General features: G+C 32.4%; 1 protein-coding gene across 1 annotated transcript; it reads left to right on the forward strand.

Moving 5' to 3' along the window:
* Positions 1–220: 220 nt before the first annotated feature.
* On the forward strand, positions 221–682 carry LOC127136024 (S-protein homolog 4-like). Its single transcript, XM_051062631.1, has one exon. It carries the CDS (start codon positions 221–223, stop codon positions 680–682), a length of 462 nt encoding a protein of 153 aa, XP_050918588.1.
* Positions 683–10476: the final 9794 nt, after the last annotated feature.

Genomic DNA, 10476 nt, shown 5'->3' on the forward strand with positions numbered 1-10476 from the left:
TTGTTTTCAATAAGAATTTTGATTTGTTTTTGTTTTTTAAATAGCAAGAAAACAAAGAGTGTTATTAAAAGAATTTATTGCAATTTAATATTCTTGACCGATTTTCTTCTCTCTTTGTTTAGTTATGTGTTTCATTCCTTAAAACATCCTATAAATATAGGTCTTTGTTCCTTCTTATATTAATTACTTTCACACCAAAAAAAAATTAAATGAAGTTACAATGTCTCCATTTAACCAAAAAGTTGTGGTGATGTGTATGTTAATGCTATTATCGGTGCAGTACGTTCCTGGTGTTCATTTGAATGTTGTTAACTCAACTGAAAAAAATCTTTTTAGAGTTCATGTGAATATTGTTAACTCTTTAGAAGACAATTTAGACTTAACTCTTCATTGTAAATCTAAAGACGATGATCTCGGAGCTCATCTTTTGCATCATGGTGAAGGCTTTAGTTTCAACTTTCGTCCTGCATTTATTGTTGCTCAAACATTATTCTTTTGTTCCTTTGTATGGAATGGTGAATTACATTGGTTTGATATATACATAGATGGTGATAATGTGAGAGCTAATTGTGATTATTGTAATTGGAATGTATTCAAATCAGGACCATGTAGAACTCCAGAACCAAAGTCGCCTACACAAACACCTATTTGCCTTCCGTGGAATAAGTCACAAAGAATGTAGTACATATTTTTAATTTTAATTATAATAAAAATTGTTCTCATACTATAGAGAACTTAATGTGTTGTCTTAAATCTTTGTTGAAATTCTCTCTTTATATAATATTACATATTTGTTTGTTTTAATTTTCTCTTTAAAAGTTGAACTCAATATGTTGTCTTCAACATTTAACCTACTTTGATTTATTTTAGATTATAGAACAATCTTATTCTAAGATTAGGTTAAGTTGTGCAAATAATATTAAATAGGTTAGGAAAAGAAGGCTATTGTATTATCCAATTTTTTTTAAAGGTGAGGAAATCATAAGAAAAAAGGGAAAATATTGAATAAGTTTATATACACAAAAATTAGAGGAACACGGGGTATTTTACTTTGAGTAATAGGTTGAAATTATTACAAGTGATATTCCTTCATTTAAAAAGTGAGATTCCTTCGTATAAAAAGGTGGAATACTTAGCAAAAAGAAAATAAGAAGTGCAAATAGAAATCACATGTTTAAAAAGAATCAAAACCCTAAGTTCATTCTAATTAAATAGTTCAACCACAAACTTGAAAAAATTGTTTGCATGAAATGTTTAGTTGACTTCATAATAGTATTGGTTGTTTATATTTTGTTCTTTCCAACTTTTATTTTGCATCACTTGAGGAAAAGTAAAGATCTAATTTGAGGGTGTGATAAGTTCATTTATGTTAGTTATTTAATGCCCAAATAATTTGATAAATCGCTTGTATCTCTAAGTTTTAAGGATTTATTTAATTTGGTTTTAAGTAATTTGTCATGTTTAGTAATGAGCATACTAGATCATTCATATTTTAGTTTATAATTGTTTTTAGTGTGCATAAGTAATAAATATAATGAGCATTGTCAGGAAAGAAGAAGTTGGGTATGATTATGACTTATACGTTAAAACAGATTTGTAGGAATTTCTTGAAGGATAGACTAGGGATGATATATTTTATTTCTTGAAATAAAGTTAATGGACAATTGCAAATATATATATATATATATATATATATATATATATATATATATATATATATATATATATATATATATATATATATATATATATATATATATATATATATATATATATATATATTTGGATGTACCTTTTAGGAATGAATATACATTGAAATGGATAAATGGGTTCGAAAAATAGAGAGAAAAATGTGTGAGAACAAAGAAGGAAGAACTAGAGTCCAAGTCCATCTCTTGGCCTTGTAGTTTTGAAAGAATACAATATTGAAGTGTCATATGAGGTCTCTTGTTGTTGACGGGATGCAAGGGGTTGAAGAGTTATTTTAGGTTTATCATTTTTGTCTTCTTGTTTAGGAATGAATAACTTAGACTCTATCTATTGCATTTCCTTTTCTCAGTATGAGCTAAACATATATTGTTAGATAATGTGAAATTTAATGTCTGAAAGTGATGTTTTTGTCAATTTGAATGTAGTGGTTTTAATCTATTTGAGTATTTGTAATTTTCTTCTCATTTGACATTTGTGTTATTGTACTTTATTCGTATTCCATTTGTATTATAATCACTTTGGATATTATGTTGTTATACCATTAAGAACCCTTCTTGCTCAATTAAATAAGAGTCTTTTGATCCATGATATTGTTTCCTTTTTACTCTAGCAAGTTGCTACTTTGTCGTTTCATCAGGCCTGACATGAATCAAAAGTAAGAGGTTTTAAATATGGATGTTGAGTTACTTGATTCAAATCAAGTGTTAATCATGATTTGAATCAAAAACCTTGTGAAAATTGGGAATCGCCTCTAGATAAATTGATATGAATCACAAAATGAACCTGATTCGAATCACAAAATGAACATGATTCGAATCAAGTTAAAATCCTGATTTGAATGAACTCTCTCTATGAAGCTATATTTGGGCTCTGCTCAAATTGATTTGAATCAAAATTTCTTCTTGATTCGAATCAAAGCTTCACAAGACTCATTTCCATCCTTGACTTAAATAGTTTTTTCTTTGGTGAAAGCAACAAAGTGTGTGAAACATGTGGGTGAAACCCATAGAGACAAAATATGTCAATTTGTCTTCTCTCCTTAGCGTGTCTGTACCCATCCCCATGAATCTTTCTCTTCTTCTATAGAACAACTTCTTAAGTGTAATCCATGTTAGATTCACCTTTTTTGTTGCATCTTATTCTTGTGCAATTTGTTGTTGTTTTGAGTGAATTAGAGAGAGTGAGTTGATTAATCTTGTCGTGTTGTTCATGATTAATAAAGCTCATGATAGCAATCAAGAATCAAGACTTATTTACCTAGAAATTTGAGAGAACCTTGTGTGTGTGTGTGTATGTATCTGTGTGTGTGTGTGTGTGTGTGCGCACGCGTGTGTATGTGTGTGTGTGTGTTGTGTGTGTGCGTGCGTGTGTGCATGTGTGTGTGTTCTTCATTCACATTCATCTAATCCCTTGACTCACACCTTACATTTTTAGATTGTTAATGAGATATTCTGGCACTCTTCATCATTTTCATTCTTAGTCTTTTTCCATTAATGGGGACCTTCATCTCTAAAGATTGAATGTTGAAGGAGACTAGTGGTACATTAGGATATCTAATATTTTTGTGTGAAGTTTGTTGTTTGTAACATGTGCATGTATAATTTATTGAATGAATTTTGGTCTTTATTGTTGTCTATCAAGGGAAGAATTTCAATATACTCCAAGGAATACTTTAGCAAGATCAAGTATGAGTTGCCCGTAAGGAGGAGTTGGAACTTATCATTTTTTGGTGGAGTTGGAGAAATATTGCTCGTAGACAAACTTGGGAGTTAACCAATCAACGCTTAGCTAATGGAAATAACTTGGACAAGAAATTGGTGGGATCAAGTGGATTGCCACACACAAATACTTGGAACAGGTCATTGTGGATAATAACTTTATCAGATCAATATCTTTTAGAGATCTTATTTTTGTTAGCAGTTTGAGTGTCTGTATCAACAAAGGGAATTATGATGCGATAGTTCATTGTAACCAAAATGATTGTATCCAACTTATCAAAATAGTGGAAGATCGTGAATATTTTCTAGTGGTTAATTAACACCATTAAAGAGTGGAGTAGGAAAAGCGAGGACGAACGCCAAAACACTATATATCTCTATGTATCTTTTCTTCTTCCCCTATCTTCTTTATAAGCTTAGGTTTATGGTGTATCAATCTTATAATATTATTATGAATCCAATTATAGCTTAATAGAATATCTAAGTGAAGAATTTTTAAATCACTTTGTCTAAATCAACTTTGGTTGTCTTGTGATTGACTTGCATTAGAAGTAATTGAGCACTTAGTAACATAATGTATGATTTCACTTGGTTTAATTTATTGAGATGCTTCCAAGCTCTCTTGTTTTTGTGTATTGGTTCCGCACTTCTTAAAATCTCTTATTTTGTATATGGTACTTAAAATGTATTTGAAATTATCTTAAAGGAAAAAGGTTTATTCAATCCCCCTCCTTCTAACCTTTTTTGTGTCCTTATTCTCACCCAACAATTGATATCAAGGAGGGGATTTTCATCAAAGTTTTGCGACTCCAATTAAGGATATGGTTCCTTCGATCCTAGACGAGTTTTACTAATCATTTTGAAGCTTATGCAATTAAATGAACTCCAATTAATCTACATTGATTTACTAATGTCTGATTATTTCTTGCAAGCATTACTCAGATTAACTTAAAGTAAAACCTTACTACTATGTTCTTCAAACATTAATTGTATTTAAGATATTCTGTAAGTTTTGATTCATCCAGAATTGAACTGACAATATTTTGAGGTATGTGCAGTGTAACTAGAAACCTAACACTATGTATTAACGCTTTCTCTTAATTGATCCTAATCAACGATGAACATGAATTCACACTATAACATGCTGGAAATTTTGTGAGATAAAAAGAAAGAAACAAAAAGAATCTTCTATGGGATCTATTCTTCCAAGGTTATCATAAAAAGAAGAGGAATGCAGTTTCATGACTATTGGCAATGTTTCTCCAAAGTTTCAACAATTACAAAAGATTTAAGGATAAAGTATGTTCTTTGAAGTGATATTAATCCTCAAAAAGTTGAAAAAAGTTATTCGGGATTGATAAGTTATGTCATTCAAACCATCATCGTTCAAAGTTTATCTGAAGCCTTACGAAAGAGCTTCCGATAGTATTCTTCAGACTTACAAAAGGAGATTGTATCTAATTAGTATATGATTGTTCATATTTCAAAGCTTATGATATTTTTGTTTTTTTATTACTTATCGTTCTTGTGTGAAATAATTAAACCTAGAACGTATAAATTGGTATGATCGTTCCAGCCCTCTTTTATTTCATTTTGAGTATATATGGTTATATTTATTCAATTGACTAAATGTGTTGTATGTTTGAAACATGTTTGTGTATGTGATTTTTTTTTTTTGCATTTCACGCCTTAATCATTCAAACATTCAATGCATCAGTATAATTTTTATTTTTTCAGTTCATTGCATTCATGTGCATTGTTCATGCATTACCATTTGCTTTCTTGTGCATTAAAATTATTTTTGCATACACAACAAAATGCATTTTGTATTAAAAATGATTTTGAATGTTTGCATAAAAATAGGTCATTTTTCTTTACATTCATGCATCACATTAAAGTTAATTTTTCAAAAACATCACTTTATCATATTTTTTCAAAACTAAACTACTTGATTTGAATCAATCCTTTTGTCTTTGAATCTGATTCGAATCAAAAGCCTAGCACTTGAAACATTTGGGGGCTGTTAAAATTGATTCGAATCAACCATTGCACTTGATTCGAATCAAAGTGATTTTCTCTTAAAAAAATAAAACCCATTAATGAAATCATCTCTTACATTTGATTCAAATCACAAGCTGAAAATTCACGTTTACTTTTTGAATTTCATTCAGTTTTCACTCTTTTTCTTTTAATTTTCACATCATTTCAATTTCAAACCCCTAAGACCCTTTTTGAGAAAAATCATAATCATCACATAACATCATCATCAAACATCCATTTCATCATTCATCTTCATCAATCATCATCATCTTTAATCCATCACCCAAAACACATTCTCTCAACATCAATAATGGCCTCTCATCTCTCTCTAAAGAGTTTCTCTGACAAGAAACATGGAAAGTGTAGCGGCGTATTCGTCACTTTATGATTTATTGATTAAACCAAAAGCAAAGCATACAAAGAAATCGAGTCGCCACCGCACTTTTATTTATCCAAAGGAATGGCTAAAAAGCGAACAAAAGCCTAAGAAGTTTTACACATAGAAAACTAATGAAAAGATCAGAGATCGGGGTAAGGGGTAAATTACGCAATGGGAAAGTGTTAGGCACCCAAAACGTCCTAGGTACTCCTAGGGAGCCCTTTTCACACTTGTTGAGTGAAAAATGTTTATTTGTTTATGACATATTGTCCAAACATGAATGGGAAGATGAGAAAAGAATGTACAAGTTATTATTTTTGTGTTTGAACGGATGAACCCGTTGCCTACGTACCTTTCCATGAAAAGGTAAAGGATCAAAACGCCGTAGTTTGGCTAAAAGATTTCCAAAATATCAGTGGGTTCATTTTACAACAAGAGCACTAAGGCTTTTCATTCTCAATGGGAGAAAACTCAACCAAGACCAACAATCCACCATGCAAGGATAGCTTCAACATACTAGTGAGGGGTTAACCCTATAATAAGTATGGAAGACTTACAATCAACTCACTAAGGATGTGGTGAGATTTACATCAACCACTATGAGAATTGAAACCTATGGCTAATGTATGAAAACATACTAACAATGGACAAAGCCACAAAACAATTGAATGGGTGAAGTTAATTGATTATGAGTATTCACAAAATATGGTCAAAGTATGATTAAGATTCAATTCAGAAAGAAGTGTTATCAAAAGTGAAGTTTGAAAATCAAGGACTTAAGGTCCAGGTTTCTAATTTGAAAAGGCATGAAGATGTTTGCACAACATGTATTTACAAGTTTTAAAAGTCAACAAGTGAAAAGGGATTTGAATCAAAATGGTTTGGATGAAGGAGTGTAAAACTTCCTAGAAGTTCACCTATTGAAATCATATAGAAGATGATTCAAGTGTGTCCTTTGGAATTAGGCAATAATGCAAATAATCAAAACAAATGATACCGGATACCAATCAATGGACTTACACCAATCTCACAAACAAAGGCGGATACCGGATACCAATAAATGGATTTACACCAATCTCCTAAAACAAAACAATGATACCGGATGCCAATAAATGGTCTTATTCCAATCTCACAAAGAAAAGGAAACAAAGATACCAGATGCCAATAAATGGTCTTACTCCAATCTCTCAAGACAAAACAAAACATGGATATCAGATGCCAATCTATCTGGACTTATTCCAATCTCCACAGGATGATCATAGGAATACAAATGCCAACAACATGGACTTACAATTGAATCCTCACATACAACCAACAAACAAAAGCACTAAGCTAAGAGGACATAAGTGGCCAATGAAATGGTCTTACACTCAATCCCTTCCAAATCATAGGAACAATGGCCAATGAATGGACTTACAGTTGATTCCTCAATGGACAAACACAGAGGTGTCACAAAGATATGAAATGATGATCATGCAATAATGAGCAATTAATGATGATAGATACACAAAGGTATGCAAACAAACATGTACAGATGAATCAACCAATCAAGTCAAATAACACACACTATATACAAGCAATTAGGCTCAAGCAAGGGTTAGACTTTAAAGTCAACTGGAATGGGGTGAGTGGTGCTCTTAACCTTAACATTGAGAGTTAAGGTGAAGCAGATGAAAGGATATGAGGGGTGTGCCTCATGGCTTCTATCCCTGATCAAGGAGAGCTTCAAATGATAGAAGGTGTGGGAGTTCAGAAAGTTGGAACTCTCTCCACAAGTTAATGACTCTATAGATCTTGGGTTAATATCCACAATGCTACAACATGTAATATGAGCAAAGGGATGACACACAGAATAGTAGGAGATGGACTACACATCTCTTTTATCTACCAATTGCCTTATCAAAAGGACTTTTCCTGCTTGGGCACAAAGATAAACAATCACAAACATTGCCTCTTAAGGAGGACTTCAGACAGGTGCCTGGCCAAGTAACAGGCCAGGTCTTCCAGACTACATGAAGAAGAGAAGGTATACCTAATTGGTTAAGAAACCAAGAAACAACAAGTTCAAAATGAACTTAAGCAACTAATGTACCTGAAATTAATCCAATTCAATCAGTATTCAATTCAAAAAAACGTCAAACAGATAATCCAACAGTCAACAGACAATGTACAATCAACAATCAAGGCTACAATGTGCAAGGCACAAGCTCAACTCAAATGAGCTAAGAGCATCCTACAAAACAAATCAATGTTAGTCAATAACAATCAAATAAACCAACTCAAGCCATGTGAATTAATCTCCTTAAGGCCATGTACTTCTTAACCTGAAAACAAACTCAAACATGAGAAGCAAACCACTAGGACAAGGCCTAGGGTTAAAGAAAGAGAAATAGATCAAAACAGAACATGAAAATTGACAAGAACCAAGATTAATCAATCAAGAACAACATCCAAGTGGTCTCATGTCAAAAGCATCAACCAATTTCATTTCACAAACAAATCATGTCAAAGCATGCAAGTTGAAAGCTCAATGAAGCAAACAGAATGAACCAATTCAAATCAAATCAAAATTGGCTCAATAAATTCCAAGAAAAATCATGGCTAAACAACACACATCAAAGGATCATCATACCAAAAATCAATGCATTTGGACAAGTATAAGCAAGTCAAATAAAATCACCAAGTCAAGGTAAGCATAAACAAGCTCAAACAAGACCACAAATGGTGCACCAACTTAAGGCAATCCTAAAACAGAGATGACAAGTGATAAATGATTCAAACCAAAGCCAAGACAAACTTCAATGTGTCTAGAAAACATGTGTAAAATTTCAAGCTCATATGATAAGGCATAAGAATTTCGCAAATCATGGAAGTTCAACACTCATCAAAAGTCCAATTATGACCAACCAGCAAAGAAAATCTCAAACAAATCAACAATCAATCTAGAAATTCCACAAAAATTCATGATCAATCCTAACATCCAGAAGTAGCATCATGCAAAAAGTTAGATCAATTGGCATTTATTTGGCAAGGTAAATAAAATCAGCAAGTTGGACAAGAGATGGTGTGACACACATTGTCACACCTCCATTAATCACATCATAACTCAACATCCAGAAATGAGAAAAATGCAAACCATATACCAAAATGACCATTAGGATGTCTAGTTTATGCATGTCGATTTTCATGTTCATTGGATTAACCATCATCATTTCACAACCAAAAGGGCAAGCAAGGTGCAAGGTAGCATATGTATGAACAAACCCTAGGCAATTTAAAAATCCAACCGAGCACAAATTCTGAAAAAATCATCATAAAATAGTAGACATTACAAGGAACATTGTGCAAAAAATTTCATGTGATTTGGATGCATATCTTTTGAGTTATGATTTTTTTGAATGAAAAGAAAAATTAAAAAATGCATGATGAAGTATCATGAACATGGATGAATCATATGAAATAAAATGCATAAGGCTTAATTGGAAATGATGGAGCGGGGAATCGAAGCTAGGCCACATTTGAAACTGGATGGCGCGCCAAGTTAAAACGCCGCGTTTCATTTAATTGAAACCCTGGCCAATCAGAAGCCAACAATTGGACCAGTACATGAGCACAAACACGAAATCGCATGCAAACAAGGCTTATGAAGATCAAACAAGTTCTGGAAAATGAAAACCTAGACATTCATCACATATTCATCGTGTTCTTCATCACCAAGATCCAATGTGCACAGAAATTCATCAAACATATATCATTGGATTCATCTTGCAACACACATCACATATCCAGCATTGATTTCATCTAATTCTAACTGTATCAAACGAATCGAGCAGAGAAAGTTTCATCTATCAAACTTCAAATCATGATAACTAACTCAATACTTAATGAAATCAAGAGATCCAAAGCTCAGCATAACCAGTGTTAAAGGATCTACAAGATGCACATGATTATTTCAAGAATTGTAAGCATCGAAATCTAACCTCAATGAAGATGCAGAAGCTAATTTGCTGGATTCAAGGCCTGGAATGCAAAAACAGATGTTCTCCTAAGCTCAGATGAATGAATGGATGCAAGAGAATAGCTCAACACTGCTTGATTCTTCCAGAAATCTCAACTGCCATTGATGAACATGAGCTTCAACAGTCCACGATTTAGCCTGAATTCTTCAAGATCTGGCTTCAATAATCCTCAATGATGCTTGCAGATGATGAACAACACAAGAAATAGGCAAGGCTATGAAGAAACTCGATGAAAAAGTGGAGAGAAATTTGAGAGCAAAAAGTTTAGATCTGAAATTGTGAAGTTGTTGTTAGCATTTTCTATTATGATTATGTTTAAATACCACCTGCTAATCAAACTCACTAATCATGCTTAGCCAAAAACCCAAGAATTAGTGAAATTGACATGTTTATGCAATTTGGCCAAAACACCCTTATGCTCATATGCCAATGGAACAGTGCTGAATTTCACTTGGAGCAAGCTTAAAAATCTGTTTTGATGCAAATGTAATTGGTTGGAATTGAAAATAATGCACATTTTTCAAATTGATACTTTCCCTCCAAAATTCAAATTGAATTCAAGTGAAAAATGCAATATATTTGTGATGAGAATTGATGAAATGTGATGCAT

This window comes from Lathyrus oleraceus, chromosome 4 (assembly GCF_024323335.1).
Source record: "Lathyrus oleraceus cultivar Zhongwan6 chromosome 4, CAAS_Psat_ZW6_1.0, whole genome shotgun sequence".
Lineage (NCBI taxonomy): Eukaryota > Viridiplantae > Streptophyta > Magnoliopsida > Fabales > Fabaceae > Lathyrus > Lathyrus oleraceus.